Genomic DNA, 16,905 nt, shown 5'->3' with positions numbered 1-16,905 from the left:
CGGTCTTAACGGCCATGCCACAGACTTGTCAGCCAGCAGAGTGTGAGTGCCAGGGACCCTCCAAACGAGGGCCGTTCTCAGGGAAATTCCTCGTGGCCGTCCTCAGGGAAATTCACTCTGCCCTTCCAGCACTTGAAACCATACCATTTAAAAATGGAAAATCAAGGTTTGTCCAAGGAATGAATCTTTTCCCCTTCTTCTCGTGGATTAATACCGTAGAATCGAGGGGCGCCTGGGTGGCTCAGTCGGTTGAGCGTCCGACTTCAGCCAGGTCACAATCTCGCGGTCCGTGAGTTCGAGCCCCACGTCGGGCTCTGGGCTGATGGCTCAGAGCCTGGAGCCTGCTTCCGATTCTGTGTCTCCCTCTCTCTCTGCCCCTCCCCCATTCATGCTCTGTCTCTCTCTGTCTCAAAAATAAATACACATTAAAAAAAAATTTTTTTTTAAATACCGTAGAATGGAGAGTTTCTGAACATCAGATCCAAATGGCTTTGTTTTGTTTTGTTTACAGAGGAGGAGAGAGCCGGCCGACTTTCATCTAATTATGTGTGTTGCAAGAATACTGAGCAACGCTAGAAGCTGGCAAACACAAATCCTCCCCTCCTAGACATTTAACTGGAGGGTGAGAGCTGACCCGTATTTTGGCTCCTCTGCTTAGCACATATACAGCAGCCAGCGCCGTGGACACACGTGGCCTCACGTGACTGGCAATCTCAGCTCCACCCTTTTATTGTCTACACCCTTTTTCCTTCTTGAGTGCTGTCCAGAGTTGTGCGAAGGAAGCAAGTTACCTGTGTTCACCCAAGCATGTGGGAAGGACAGACCACAACACGGCAAGAAGGGGCAAGAAGCAGCATCCACCTGGAAGTGGGGGAGTTCCAGAATTCAATGTTTTTTATTTTTTATTTTTTTATTTTTGGGACAGACAGAGCATGAATGGGGGAGGGGCAGAGAGAGAGGGAGACACAGAATCGGAAACAGGCTCCAGGCTCCGAGCCATCAGCCCAGAGCCTGACGAGGGGCTCGAACTCACGGACCGCGAGATCGTCACCTGGCTGAAGTCGGATGCTTAACCGACTGCGCCACCCAGGCGCCCCTAACGTTTATTTTTGAGACAGAGACAGAGCATGAACGGGGAGGGTCAGAGAGAGGGAGACACAGAATCGGAAACAGGCTCCAGGCTCTGAGCCATCAGCCCAGAGCCCGACGCGGGGCTCGAACTCACGGACCGCGCGAGATCGTGACCTGGCTGAAGTCGGACGCTTAACCGACTGCGCCACCCAGGCGCCCCGAGTTCCAGAATTCTTTGCCACAGACTAGCTGTGTGAACGTGGAGAAGTGACTCAGTGTCTCTGAGCCTCGGATTCCTCAAAGGTAAAGTGGGAATGACAGTCGATGCCTCTCTCAGGACTGTTGGAGGATTAAATGTGCTGATAGGCGGTGAATGGTGGGTTCTCAGTGAAGCGCCCCTCTCCTGTGAAGGCAGCTAAAAGGGGGTCTGTGCTAGAGTGAGAACCCCAGTGGGGACTCCTGGGGGCCAGAGGTGCTCATTTTCCAGACTCCCTGACACCTCCCCTGCATCCACATTTCACTGTAACTGCCTCCAGCACATTTAGATGGGAGTTTCTCCCGTTCTAAACAGTTTACATTCCCATGCTTCTTTGCAGTAGGGGCCTCCGTGAAGGCTCCCGGGTAGGAACCATTAACCTATTCCGGCAAGTGGCTGACTTTCTGTTCAGGATAACTGGAGACGGGAGGAAGGCCCGGCTGACAGCAATTCAAAGCAGCACTACAGCACTTGGTTATCTTCCTCCAGGGCCCTTAGGCCTCGTGGCTGGGGAAACAGTCGGTGCGAGCCATGGAAAAAAAGATTCTCCCTGTTCTTCCCGATGAGTTGTATTCCAAAGGTAGTACTTGACAGAAGCATCTTCCAGGCTTTTTCCCAATCCATGTAACGGACCTAAGAGAAATGAAAACTATTTTTCACCCCGCCCCCTTCTTTGCTCTCCTTCTTATTTCCTCCCCTTGGCATTCTTTTCTTCTCTGTCCTCCTCTCCTAACACAGATAGCTTTTTCAAAGTGTCCTGGTACCAGCTGCCGCACAGAGAATACTATTTTTCTCTAAACTAAAAAAAAAAAAAAAAAAAGATTATTATTATAGTAATTTTGAGGCAGAAAGTTCAAGGCTAAGGTAGCAAGTACAATTTTTTTTTTGAAAAATATGTTTGTGGAAAAAAAGAATCAAACAACCCACATGTGTAAATAGTATATAAGTCCTCCATTCTCACTCATTGCCCTCAATCTCATTCCCGGGGGGTGAAAACCACTCAACAGTTTGGATGCGTTCTTCCAGACATTTATGATTTATTCATCTGACGCATATAGAATGGTTGCTCACTATGTTCCGGGCAGGTGTCAGGGCCAACCAGCAGTGAACAAGCATGAATCTATATATGAATGCACACGTGTTTATCTGCCATATATATTGACAAAAATGAGATCATGTTAATAAATAATATAGTCACTTTTGCACGTTAGAATGTAGAAATATATACATACATATTTATTATTTTTCACAGCTGCATAGTATTCCATCACAAGGAGATACCAAAATATATGCAACCTGTTATACGTTATTTTAAAAACAAGCCGTGTTTCCTTTGCTTGCAGAGTGTAGAGCAACCCACTTCGTGTGACCTACTTGAGCAGAACCTGGCAGTGTGGATGGGGATGCTCTGGGACCTGTCCCCTGCACAAGGGTGGAGAGATGGCTGGCAGCGGGTGCTGACCCTTGGGCCTCTTCAACGGGCAGCAAGGCCAGCACCAGGAGCACAGTGTGCCTGCCCAGGCACCTGGCTGTGGTGCCCAGTCGGCCAGTGGAGGAACTGAGTTCACACCCACATCCCTCCGACTCCAGAGCTCTAGCGGCCACAGCTCCCATCATGTGCTTCCTTTGACAATAAATTCTCCAGTCTATGGATTAAACAAGGAGAAGGAAGGAGAGGAAATAAACTTGAGGTCATGAAAAACGCAGCCAAAGGAGGACAGTGCATGCATACTTGTGCTTGTGTGCATGCACGTGTGTGCACGCACGCACGCACGCTCACATGGGGATGGGCAGTGAGTCCTGCCCTCACATGAGCAAGGGCAGCAAATGCTGACGTTTAAACAGAGATAGTAAGAAGCTCTTGACTCACACTCCACCCCGCTATCTGCCCCTAATCTCCTCTTTTGGAGCAGCTAATGAATAACCAATCTTAACACCCAAATCCAATCCCCTCTCCAGACACCTTGTCTAGGGCTAGGGCGCTGCAGTAGCACCGAGGTCCAGGGCAGTGCGGACATTCCTCTGCAGTTACTTAGCTGGGTGGTGGAAACAAAAATGCACCCCAATTGGTCAGCCAGTGGCCTTTTCTAGTGAATGAAGGAGGTTTCTGTTTTAAGAAATAAAGTGACTTCTCAGCTGTTGATTCACTGCCCACAGGGAGATTTTCTCGGCAGAGGCTTCCTAGCCTCCGTAGAAATTTGCATACAACTTCCACTTCCTGCTTCAGAGCTTGTTCGACCGCTTACCTGGGCCTGGAGAGGGAGGAGGGAGGCGGGAGCGACCCAAGGTGGAGTGTGAGAAGGAGAGAGCACGACCACCCCGTCGGCCGGTCTGTCTGTCCGTGGTGGTGCTAAGGTAAGTCGTTCAGAGCTGTCGCCTGCCTGGCCTTACTTTTTAGCTGCTGACCCATTTTCCAAAAGCAGTTTTCGCCTTCACTGAAATGTTCTGCCTTACTTTCCCCCCACCTCCCACTCCCCACCTTTCTAACCTGTTCGTGTAGAGACTGGCTGGGGCTGAGAAAATGACACCTAAGTATCTGGCTGCCAGAAAGTGCTGGTGGTTTAGTATTTCAGACAGGCGAGAGGAGATTAACTCTCTGAGGGGTGGAAAGCGCACACACGGGTGTTTTCTCGGAGCTGTCTGGGAACCATTTGTTTGAGTACTTCGTGTCCCACAAGTTTCGGTTAAGAATCCAGCCTCACTTCTCCAAGGAGGGAGCCAGGGATGGCAAAAATTAAGTCATTGGCTTCCAGCCCCGGGACACGTCAGTGGCAAAGATGGAAGGAAAACTCCCAGTTTTCTCGATCCTTGTTTCATGCAGGGAAAAGATCAACCCCATATTCGTGGGCCAGGAAGTTCAGCTCAGCTCTGCGCTGGCTCCCGGCTGCCTTCCCAGCCCTCTCCCACAGCCCCCCGCCCCTCCGGAGCAACCCAGACGTTTGCTGGCACAGAAAACAAGGAGAGAAATGCTATTACTCGATCTTAGAAGCTCATCAAGTTTCATGTGACTTTCAAGTTCAAGATGGTCTCTTAGAATAGGGCAATTTTAATGGGGGGCGGGGGGAGAGACCGAATAAATAATAAAAAAGGACAAGAAACTCCGTTTCAAGTCCTCACTCCATTCCTTGCTGGCTTTGTGGCTTAAGCAATCACTTTGGTTTCCCTAGGACTGGATTTCTTCATCAATAAAATGTGTGTGGGGGGTGAACTAACATGATTTTGTCTAAATTCCCTTCTAACTAAATAAAGCTAGGAAAATGGGAGTCCCCAGAGGGCTAGCCGTAATGGGTGATCTTGGAAGACTTACTTTGTTTACTGACTATTCAAACATATGAATTTTACCTCCTGCTACTAGATGGTTAGTTCCTTGAGAAAAAGGACTTTGTTTCTTAATCCTTTTCTACCCCTTAGCACAAGTATACTATCAAACACCTCATAGGTGCTCAAGCTTTTATCACATAAGCTGCTTTGACTTGTTTCACTCACCTGTTCTGAAAGCACAAGGTAAAAGCCTCAGTCAGGGCCAAAGGCTGGGGGAAGCTGGGCAGCCACGTGGCTCTGCGGGAGGCTGCCGGGAATTTAGGCGTTTTTATTGGCTCTAGTTACATAAAACGGGGTTTCTTAAATTAGTTCATGTCCCATTTGGGTTGCTCAGGAAGAACTGTCCTATGCACTTGCCCACAGATTCATGGCAGGCCAGAGAACTGGCAGACCAGCCTGGCTCCAGAAGGTTGCATTACTGACTTAGCTGGAGCTGAAAACCACTCCTGGGCTAGACCAATAATCACTGCATGTGGGGCCTTTAATGGGAGGTGAAAGGAAGCTATGAAGTACATCCTAATAGCATGTAAGGGTGATGGCTATGATTGGACACATTAGATGGCAGACACAGGATCCTTAACCTTTTCCAAACCACTACTTTATTATTGTTGTTATTTCTTTGGGCAATTATTTTTTGTCACTACCGTTCCAACAGGCCCTGGCTGATGGGGATGGGCTGACTCAGTGCTTTCAGTATTGCTAAACTGTTTCTGTGGAAAGGCCCTGGTGTAGTCATTGTCACGTTCTTAGATGGCCCTCTCTATGACCCCCGGGATGAGAGGGCAGGAATTTCAAGATGTTTCACCTGTGATGAATTACTGATTCTAATTTCGAAGGGTGAAGCACCATTATCTGAAATGAGGCTAACTGCTCTCAGCCGCCAGCCCTGCTTTTACCCAGAAAGACCACCCGTAGCCATTCTTAATCTGGTGTTACAGCTCCAAGTCATTTTATTTTTTAATTTTTTTTTTTAACGTTTATTTTTGAGACAGAGCATGAACAGGGGAGGGGCAGAGAGAGAGGGAGACACAGAATCGGAAGCAGGCTCCAGGCTCTGAGCCATCAGCCCAGAGCCCGACGTGGGGCTCGAACTCGCGGACCGCGAGATCGTGACCCGAGCTGAAGTCGGACGCTTAACTGACTGAGCCACCCAGGTGCCCCTCCAAGTCATTTTTTGATGGCAGTCATGAAACAGTGTGGTGCCTCTGCTCACTGTGTGTGGTGGGCTGACTAGGGAGTGCAGTCAGGGTACTGAACCAGCATGGATGCACCATCATCCTAACTCAGGGATACTGACTCTTGGAGGGTGCAAAGATAGAAAGTGTTGAAGCTTGTTTCTCTCAGGGTTAAGGAGTTAGTGACTTTCAAACGCTCTGAAAATACAAGGTAGTTTGATTTGCAGGCATTCTTTAACAGGCATTCAGAAAGATAGATTATGTGGGTAGTTTGTCTAAATGAAATCTGTTCTACCCTGCACAGAATAGAAATCTCAGAAATACCCTAAATCCAACCGTTTTTCTGCAGCAGGAAGTTTTAGATTAGCCCATAAAAATATGTAACAATTGCAGGCAACTGTTTTGGGGGGGGTGGGCAAGGGCACAGATGAGGCACATTAAACTTTATATTCCTTTCAGATCCAATGAAATGACCCCTGATGTTTGACCACATTTCCTTATCAAAACAATCCTGCCAGCCTTTCGTGAGAAAGCATCTGAGGATTGGAATCAAGAAGCTCTCCCCTTGGGCCTCTCCCGTTTCTTCTAAGTGCGTTGTCACCAAGATATTTTTAGTTCATGAAACCCCAGCTGTCCCTTCTCCCCCCGACATTCTTTGCGTCTCTTCACCAGCAGGCCTCTACTAGCCCACATGTACTTCGATGCCTGGCCGCTCGTGTTGCTCTGTGCGTGCGTGCGTGCATGCATCTAGACCTTCCCGGAGGCCGCAAGTTGTATCCTGGCCGAGGAGGTGGGGGGGCCTTTCATGTACCGGCTGAACCGGAGAGTTGTGCCAGTTTGGGTTGGCTCCCTGACCAGGCAGCCGAGGTGGAGCGATTTGGGAGTGATGGAACTGACTGCCGCCCCCAGCCTGCGTGTCCCCATTCCTTCCACCCTGAACACCGAGGCTGGCTGGGATCTTGGCAGGTCCCTCAGCGATGAGGAAAACTTGGCTCTTTTCTGCCTCGTTGTTTTCCTGCCCTGGGGTCCCAGTGTTTTTCCTTCTTCCCCTCCCAGGGTCACTAGATCTCCCTGGCATCTCCGATCTGCCTTCCTCCTCTGTGCTGTCGTCCAGGCTCTTCCTGGCTCACCAGCTTACCTACAACACTCTCGCCTTTCACTGTATTCATTCCTTTTCTTCCCTTCCAGCTGCCCTTTCTCAGATTCAGTAATACATAAAAATCACAAATAAGTCTCTCTCCTACACTAATAAAAGGCAAATTGTTTTAAATGTCCTTCAAGTTTTCCCCTCTTTCCTTGTGTCTCTCCTCTTCCATTCCCCTTTCTTATGTTCTATCCCTTCATCTTCCTCTCCTGATTTTTCCCTTCTGCCCCTTCGTCTTCACTCTAGGGCTTGGACTGAAATTAAGAATCACAGATATGTGCTGAGAGAAACCTTATCCGGAGCAAAACAAACAAAAACCTGGGCTGGTTTGAGGTTGCTCTCCAAATGTTTATCACCAACTAACAACATAGCCGGGTCAGTCCATTCCCACTAGTCCATGGTCTCCTTGCTCAGCGGCTCAGAACAGTTCCAGAGTGAACTTCAAATCAGGTCAGGTCATGCCGTGCTGCCTTGAGCCTGATGTGAGTTGTACCGTGCAGGGGATGAACAAGGGCCAGTAAATGTTCCCTTGTCTCCAGGGCTCACCACTGCTTCCAATCCTCTGGCAAACCAAATGGAAGAACTTCTCTGTCTGGGAAATTCTGCAAGTAAACTTGGAAGTATTTATTCACTGGAATTTGAACCGGAGCCAAACAGTTCACTCAAAACCAGCCTCCACTGAGCAAACTGACATTGTGAAAGTTTGCATGCATTTGGGCAGTAAACAAAGAGCATTAATGAGTTTAAAGATTTTTTTTTTTTAATAACATGGCTTTTAGACTTTTAATTTATAAAAAAAAAAAATTACTCTCTGCAGAATGAAGTAAGACCTTGAGAATCTGTAATTGAAAGTATCGGATCCAAATTGGATCTGAGGATCTTTCTAGCTGTAAATGTATATATTTATTACGTCTACCTGAAATATTCATGGTGTGTGCCTCTAGGACTCTTCAAGACTATTGTTGACCCAAAGAATTCTTTAAAAAAAAAAAAAAATCCACGTGGTTGGTGAACAGCAAGCCTTGATTATTTAGGAGCTGGTAATGTGGTTTATTAATTACTCAGGCTGCTCACTCCTGCCCTTCCTCTGTTTCTTGCTGTCTATTTGTCTTCTTCCCGGGACATAACACCTTCATTAAATCCCATCCGTCCTTGCCTCAGAGGCGTCCCCTGGAAGATATCCCCTCTCTAGATGCATCACCATTTATCATCACCCTTTGTTTGTGCTCTGTCAACCAGTTTTCAATTTATTTTGAATTCAGTTTATGATTAAAATTTAATGAGATCCAATCAAGTGCTTTTCTCAAATCAAGATGCCTCTGCAGTCCTCATCCATGTCCTCTATTGTACTGGAATGAAGGAAAGCCACCACAGGTTTCCCGCCCGGTAATCCTTTATAAAACACAGGTGGCCCGTATCCACGCCTCCTTAGCTTCAAGGTGAAGAGTCTGAAACATATTCATTCCAGAAGCTTCCAGGGGTTACTCAGCTGCTCCAATCCCCTCCCCCGCCCTTCAAAGTCAGGGTTCTTAACCAAGAAACAGATTGTTAAGTGCACGGGTTCTGGTGCTGAACTGCTTGGATTTGAATCCTGTCTGTGCTGCTTGCTGGACATATGACCTTGGGAAAGTCACTTAGCCTCCCTGTGTCTCAGTTTCCCCATCTGTAAAATGAGGTTGACAATCATACCTACCAAATAAGGTAGCTGTGAGGATGAAATAAGTTAATACATGTAAAGCACTTGGAACAATATTTGACACATAGTAAACATTCAACAAATATTAGCAGTTACTACTAATAAAGGGGAAGGTTTCTTTGTATTTTATCAGTGTAATCTGTATCAGCCATTGGTAAACTATAACCCTCAGGCCAAATGTGACCCATAGTCTGTTTTTGCTACAGCATACTGCTAAAAATGGCTTTTGTATTTTTAAAGTGTTGCTTAAAAACGAATTCTTTAAATAAGCAAGAGTATGAGAGAGAGACCATCTGTGGTCCATAAAGCGTGAACTCTTTACTCTCTGGACTTTTATGGAAAAAGTTTGCTCCTGATCTATGTGGTTTAATGGAAAGATCTCGGAGATCTATAGGCTAGATTCAGCTGTGACTTTGGAAGAGCTACTTAATGTATCTCTATCCCTCTGTGAAATAGGAATGGGAAAGTTATAGGACATACCCTGTCTGGCCCAGCTCTTTTTAAGACAAGAGGCCATGCGTATCGAATGTGCCATAAATATATATATCGGTTAAGAAGATATGGTCTTCATTCATTAGGCTCATATAATAACGCTAGCATTCAGGTATAAAACCAGTGAACATAGTCTAGAAGAAAGTTCTAAAGCCAAATCAGTTGTAACAATAATAAAACAGGTTTTTTTGTTTTTTTTTTTTTTAATGTTTATTTCTGAGACAGAAAGAGAGCATGAATCAGGGAGGGGCGGAGAGAAAGGGAGACACAGAATCAGAAGCAGGCTCCAGGCTCTGAGCTGTCAGCACAGAGCCCGACGCGGGGCTCGAACTCACAGACTGAGAGATCATGACCTGAGCTGAAGTCGGACGCTCAACCGACTGAGCCACCCAGGCGCCCCAGGTGTTGTTTTTTGAGCTTGATATAGGCCGGGTTCTGCAGTCAGCATTTTATTTACATCTTCTTTTATCCTCACAACATCCCTGTAAGACAAATGTTCTTTCCCCCATTTTACATATTAGAAAAATGAGGCCCGGGGAAGTAAAGTAATTTTCTCAAGGTCTCACATCTAATCATGCAGCTGGCAAAGAAAGAATTAAAACGTGGGGAGTTTGAATGTAGAGCCTGTGCATTTAAATACTACATCCTAGAAATATGTGTTGGTTCAGAGTAAGTCCATCTGGAAAGCAGAAGCCACAGTTCACTGCAAACGTGGACATGAAGTCTCTTCACGTGTGCCCTGAGACAACTTGTTTTGCACTCAGGCCAGGGCGGTATGTAATGGACATGGAGAAAGGAAGGTTGGGATGAGGGAAGGAAAAGAAGCTTTTTTATGAACTGTGAGATCAGAAAAATCGTGTTTTGAAGCCTTAATAGGCTCTGTTTCAAGAAACTAAGAATTTAAGGCAGGATGTGCTGGAGAAGAAAAAAGTTGCCGGGAACAGATACCAGCAAAGAGTTGGAGGCAGCTCCAGGGGATTGACTAAGAGCTGTGTGCAGGAAAAGGGAGGAGGGGGTGGGAAATTCTGTGAATGGGACACCAGGGAGCCTTGTCACATGGGATGTTGGAACCGCTGCCATCTGGGTAAGAGCTTATCTGCAAAATCAGGCTACTCAAGGTAGAGTGGATATGCTAAGAGAAAGGTTTCAGGCCAGAGGAGGCAGAAAGGAAGCCAAAGACGAGACTTGGACAGAGAAAAACCGCCCGATTTGAAGAAAGTTGCGGTCAGAATCAAGGGCTAGAACCACAGCTCACTGTCCAAAGGGCAATGAGATCCAAGAGAAGGGAAGTTAGCGTCTTTTGGGTCAACTCAGTGAATCAGAACCAGACTCCGGTGCATGATTGCTTCAGCCTAGCTGTGTGTACTCCAGACTAGCCCTCTGTTCCTGGCTGGTGCCCACCCATTCCTGCCCCCGGGGGGCAAATGTTTTCACCCTCAGCGGAATGGTCTTTTGTCTTTTCAGAGACACGCCTCCCCTTCCTTCACGTTGATTCTTAATCTTTGTGAACAGCAGGACCACTCTGAAGCTCTCCCTTTTCTCCTAGCTTTTAAGTAGATATATAAGGTATAAAATGCTCCGGAAAGCAAGCGTCCCTCCTGTTCCCGTTCCCCAGCCATCCAGTTCCCTTTCCAGAGGCGACCGTTGTTCCAAATTTCTGACGAGATGGCATGTGCATACACAACCTCAGATCGTACAAAGGGTAGCATGCTCTGCACACTGTCCTCCTCTTTACTTTTCCTAACTTCACAAATAAATCTTGGACATCATTCCACATCAGTCCCCAGAGCACTTCCTCTGTCTTTTTAAAAAAGACACAGAGCAGTCGTTGTTTGGCCGGACCACAGTTTTTAAAAATCAGAACCTTTCTGCACATGTGGGTTGTTTTTAGTCTTTGCTATTACAAACAAGGCTGCATCGCCTATCTTCAGAGCCTCTTCATTTCGCAGGGTACACCCGTATCCCTGTAGAGGAAATTCTTAGAAGTGAAATTACTAGGTCAAAGGGCATAAACGTTTAAAATTCTGATAGTTCCTGCCAAATGGCACAGATCACAGAGTACAAGTACAAGAGAATCTGCGTACCTGTGGGACTTAAACAAAGATACACGGGAGCCCTGACCTCACCTCAGAATCTCTAGGTGTGGGGCTTGAGCACCTGTGTTCTGAGCCTCAAAAAGAGATTCTGAGCCAGAAGACTCCCTTGAGTTGAGTTCTCTCACCCACTAGCCTCTCCCTTTCCCCAGGAATTTGCCCCGAGGCCAGGTAGACTTGACCATTATCCTCCTGGCTGACCGGCTGACCGGTCCCAGCTTCCCCCAGGCTTGCTGAGTTGGACAGGATGTCCACGAGCATCTGTCCGGGGCATTGCCACTCAGGCTTGCAGGGTCCTGGCTGGCAGCTCTTCTGTCCCTCTGGGGAGTCAGAGCCTTCTCCTCTAGAACAGTGGTAGGACACAGAGGTTTTTCCATTTCACTCCAAGTGCCACCCCCTGTTGGGGACTGGAGCACAGGCCATGTAACCATGTGGATATCATGTGAGAAGCCCTGGAATAAAACAGGGAAAGATGGAAATATTAGCCGTGGGAGATATTGAATGATTATTTTTAATGTGTAGCATGTTTACAATATTGACATTAAAGACCAAAAACGAAACTGCCATTTCCCACTAATCTGCCCATGACCCTCTGATGCGGCATTTGCGTGTAGTTGTTCTCAGTGACACCATTGTGTCTCAGGGTTTGTTTTGCCAGTTCTGGCAGGGATCTAGGGCTGGGAGGGACCCACGTGGTAGCTGGGAGGCATGCCCACCCTCCACTGTTTCCGGGCAAAGCCTGATGATGCATGAACAGACCAGCTCCCTATCTGGAACAGAATACCAGATGTTCCCTTTACACTAGATGGTAGAAACACCTGTATTCTGCAAGCGAGGTTCACGGTCAACTCTGCCCATGGATGGGACCTCGTAGGCATGGCCCAGACTCACCTTGGGGCCTGACACTTAGTGAGCCCTTAATAAATATTTGAGAAGAAGCAAGGATGTAAGGGGAAGGGTCCCCAAGTGGGGTAACTTTAAGAACTGAGTACTTGGTCCACCCAATATTCCTTGCTACCCACCATGGTGCCTGATGTTCTCACTGTCAGTGATCCTTCCAGCCAGACAGATCTGTACTCTTTCCAAAAACAGGCATCCATCACTTATTCAGTCCACAAATATTTATGTGCCAGGAACAGCTCTAGATGGTGAGAAGATAGCCATGAGCCCAACAGTCAAAAATCACATCCTCATGAAGTTTAAATTCTGGGGGAGGAGAGAAACAATAAACAAGGAATGTATTAGGTATTTGCAGTTATAACACACATTTTGTAGTATGTAAGATGTGATAACTACTGGAAAGGATGGTGAAGCAGGGAAGAGAGACAGGGAGTGAGAAGGGCAAGTAAACACTTGAGAAGGAGACCTGAAGGAGAAAGGAAGCAAGCCCTGCAGACATGTAGAGAAAGAGTGTTCAGAGAAGAAAGAACAGCAAGTGCAAAGGCCCTGAGATAGGGCTTTTGATTTCCTCTATTAGTTTTCTCTCTTGTTCTGGATCACAGGCAACATGAGGGCAGGAATAATGCTTTTTAAGGCTTTAGAAATACTTTTGATTACCATTCACTGTATACCCTTTTGTACTCTTGAACTTTGTATCACTTGTAAGTATTACTTGTTATTAAAAAAAGGGTTTCATTCAGCCCATGCCTCAGAAGGAGGTTATAGAGCACAGAGTTGGACACATAGTAGGTTCAGTAATCATTTGCTCTTTGAATATTTGATAGTGACACGTTTAAAACACCAAGGGTTGTTTTGCCTTTTATGGTTTACTAATCCCATAGCTTTCCCCAGAGGCCATTTATTGCTGGCTGATCCTTACTACCATCCAAGGGGTAGTTTTAGTTTAATTTCAGAGCAGTTTTAATTGTAGAATTCCCACCATAAGATAGACCTCAGGTTTCCAGTTATGTGAGATGACCACGCTTGTCACTTTTTTTTATTAGCTTCTTCCAAGCCCCTGGAAGGTTTGGAATTTGCAATTTTTAGGGAAATACTTGTAAGGTAATCACATTTTTTTTTTTTTAATTTATTCTTTGGAGGAGTTGGGGAGGGACAGAGGGAAAGGTAAAGGCGGGAGAGAATCTCAAGCAGGCTCTATGCCCAGCGTGGAGCCAACACGGGGCTCGATCCCCCAACCCTGGAATCATGACCTGAGCTGAAATCAAGAATAGGATGCTTAACTGACTGAGCCATCTAGCCATACCCCCCCCCCCCGCCATTAAGGCATTCACATTTAAAAACCCAGGGAGAGGGGTGCCTGGGTGTCTCAGTCAGTTAAGTGTCTGACTTGGGCTCAGGTGATGATCTCGCAGTTCATGAGTTCGAACCCCACATCGGGCTCTATGCTGACAGCTCAGAGTCTGGAGCCTGCTTCGGATTCTGTGTTTCTCTCTCTGACCTTCCCCCACTCATGATCTGTCTCTCTCTGTTTCCCTGTCTCTCACTCAAAAAATAAATAAACGTTAAAACAATTTTTTTCCAAACCCAGGGAGAATGTAAACTGTGGCACCGGAATCACGTAACAAGAAACCGTTGACAGAGTGCAGGCCTTTTGCTAGCTCCCTCACTCGGGGCACCTCCTTGCCCTTCCACTCAGCTGTGGGCCCACAGACGCTTGCAGGAGGTTACACAACACTCAGCCACCCCCTCAGAAAATACCTTTGTTTCCTGACCAGCCGAAGAGCATGTTGTATGGCATATCCAATTTCACAGCTGTAGAAAAAGTGTAAGAAAGAGAGAAAAACAATGGTGAGCACTCAAAAATAATAAATAGCTGAGATATTTGTGTTTGGGGTAGGTTCCTGTTCGTTTTTACAAGGTCTAATCGAGGTAGGTGATGAGGTCTCTTTTCTCCAGAGGCCAGAGGCCAGGGGCACGCACCGCCCAGCCGGCTCCCAGGAAGGGGGGTGGGGGGTCAGCCAGCTGGGAGAAGGGGAAATGAGGCAGGGAGGGAGAGAGGGCCGGCCAGGAATTAGACACTAAAAGAGTTTTCTTCCGGGCCAGAAAACAGCACAAAGGTTGTTTGCAGCACATGGGTACGTTCGTTACCAAGTGAGGCTAAGGAGAAGTGTTGGAGTTCACCTGGCAGGGGGTGGGGAGGCAAATAGAAGTTTCTGTCTACAGGCACTGAAGATAAATTTGGTAGGAAATTGCCGGCCCCACCTCTGCTCAGAGGGGAGCACCTTAAAACGGGTGCTGTCAGGTTCCCATTGGGACGGATACAGGGCTCAAGAGAAGGGGAGTTCATATTCTTCAAAACTTGGCTTAGAGGGACAATTGACGTACATCACGATCTGGGGCACAGCACGCCCTCAGTAAATGTATATGGCTGAAATTCTACAGGAACCCCAAATAGGCATTTAAAAATCCACCACCAGCAGCACCACCTGTATCCTCTGTATGATATTTGAGGTATACTGTGTAAAAGGCCTTCACAGAACAGACCTCTGGGATGTTTTTTTTTTTCGTGGTCTCCCTACCACTACACCTGCTCTGGAACTTTCTGCAGGCCGTCAGTCACTCCCGTACTCTTTTTCCCTGCCTGCCTCCTGCCTTCCGCTGGAGCTTGGGTGTCCTGGGACGTCATCTCAAGCAAACAAATGATAAGGGGAGGCTAATTTTCTCTTTTATTCTATCATGTTGATTACGAGTTCTATTTTTACAGGTAAAACCAATATTACTCGGACTGTAGGCTAAAGGCTAGTTTAGCAAGCCTTGCTAGTTCAGCCAGTTCATCACAAACCAGATGGCCACGGCTACCTTGACTGTAAGCATAGTGCCAGAGGGAATTAAGTCCAGAAAACAATCTATAGTTGTTAAGTGGGAAATGTCACTATGACCTTTTCTCCGTGCTTTTTAACTCACACTTTCTTCTTTTGTTGTTTTTTTTTAATTTTTTTTTTTTTGATTAAAAATGAAGCAACATTTTTAAAGTTTATAAGGTGGACACTGTCTCCCCACTGCATCCTCAGAGGCATCCTCAAAGGCAGACCAATCAATGTCTTGTGTATCCTTCACACACACACACACACACACACACACACACAGCAGCCCACATTATAATTTCCCTCCTCCATACTTAGCTGTTGATATTCATCTGTCTTCCCATTGTGCTGTCTACTGCATGACGGTCCCGTCACATTCTTTGAATCGCCTTCCATGTAAAAGTATCTTAATAAGCACTAGAGCCTTTGCCTAGAGGATGAGTGAACAACTTTATGTGACTGGGGCTTTGAAACACGTTGGTGTCACACTGCTATTAACTGAAACCACATCTCGAACGAGGTCTCTTAAGGCCATAAAGTAGGGGCTCCAAGAGATGATCTGTCTTCTAAGGCTGTGGCATGTTTTCTCTTGTTCCAGAAACTAGGATGAACCGAAGCATTCCTGTGGAGGTTGATGAATCAGAACCATACCCAAGTCACTTACTGAAACCAATCCCAGGCTGTTCCCGGGAAGAGGCATCTGAACCACCTGCTCCAAATCTAAGGAACATGGCACCCAACGGCTTGTCTGCACCCCAAACCCCTCACTGTTCCTCAGGAGACTTTTCTCAGGCTCATCCACCCCTGAAACTTTCCAATCACCTGCGGCCTGTGTCCCAGCATGTCACCTGCCTGCGCACTAAAATCCTGGAGGAGAGCGAAGACAGCTTCTGGAGGAGACACCCGGACCCAGGCAAAGATTTTCCCTCGGGTTCCTCTGCAGCCTGCCAGCACGAGCCTGAGTCTGTGGTTGGAGCCCTCCCCCTGGAGCATCAGTTTTCATTTATGGAAAAACGGAATCAATGGCTAGAATCTCAGCTTTCAGCAGCTTCTCCTGACACTGGCCATGACTCAGAGAAATCAGACCAAAGTTTACCTAATGCCTCAGCAGACTCCTCGGGCAGTAACCAAGAGACGGTGCAACAGCCCTGGCCCCACAGGAACCGAGCAGCTCCAGATCTGCCTACAATAGACACGGGGTATGATTCCCAGCCCCAGGATGTCCTGGGCATCAGGCAGCTGGAAAGGCCCCTGCCCCTCACCTCTGTGTGTTACCCCCAGGACCTCCCCAGACCTCTCAGGTCCAGGGAGTTCCCTCAGTTTGAACCTCGGAGGTACCCAGCGTGTGTACAGATGCTGCCTCCCAGCCCTCATGCTCAGTGGAACTGTCATTACCATTGTCCTGGAGGTCCCCATCACCAGGTGCCATGTAAGTGAACTTCACCTCCTGTGGACATTCCGGGCTGGGTAACTAAGTAAACAAGGCCTTGTGTCAATGCCTCACATCTCTAGACCAGCACAGATAGGTCAGAATGCAGGGAAGGCATTCTGCTTCCCAGAATAGGGGCTTTCCAGAAGAATGCTTCATCTTAGCCCAAAGCCTGTCCCACTTGGAACCTCCTTCTCTATAAAACTTTAAGGAGAAAATGGATCCTTCTGTCTCAGTTTAATTGAAACCTGCCTACAGGCAGGGAGATGACCCAAATGACTTCTAGAGTATATTTTTGTTGTCTTCATCCTTGGGCATCCGGGTTCTTCCCAGCTGCTTCTCCATCTTAGTTTTGGCAAAGAAAGAGGCCTTCAGTCAAAAATGCCGGAATGTTATTGAAACTCTGGATTCATGCCATCACATGAAGACTGAGTTGCTCTTATGATGCTGTTACTTAAACCCCA

At 47.1% G+C, this 16,905-nt stretch overlaps 1 protein-coding gene and 1 long non-coding RNA gene across 2 annotated transcripts in view; one reads left to right on the top strand and one right to left on the bottom strand.

Annotated features, from left to right (window-relative positions):
• Positions 1–3,514: 3,514 nt before the first annotated feature.
• TRAF3IP2 (TRAF3 interacting protein 2) overlaps positions 3,515–16,905 on the top strand; it is a 44,229-nt gene continuing 30,838 nt past the window's right edge. Inside the window, exons 1-2 of the mRNA XM_007078724.3 lie at positions 3,515–3,682; positions 15,611–16,441. Of these exons, the coding sequence (XP_007078786.1) occupies positions 15,619–16,441 (823 nt within the window). The 5' untranslated portion in view covers positions 3,515–3,682; positions 15,611–15,618. The remainder of the gene's footprint in view (positions 3,683–15,610; positions 16,442–16,905) is intronic.
• Positions 9,497–14,009, bottom strand: LOC102957566. The gene is made up of 3 exons (XR_006217811.1): positions 13,907–14,009; positions 12,271–12,454; positions 9,497–11,700 (listed from the first exon to the last, which is right to left on the bottom strand). It is a non-coding gene; the product is annotated as an uncharacterized LOC102957566 (long non-coding RNA).

Source organism: Panthera tigris, chromosome B2 (genome assembly GCF_018350195.1).
Source record: "Panthera tigris isolate Pti1 chromosome B2, P.tigris_Pti1_mat1.1, whole genome shotgun sequence".
Classification (NCBI taxonomy): Eukaryota; Metazoa; Chordata; class Mammalia; order Carnivora; family Felidae; genus Panthera; species Panthera tigris.
Note: the sequence above shows the minus strand (reverse complement) of the source record. Positions and strands in the feature narration are given on the sequence as shown.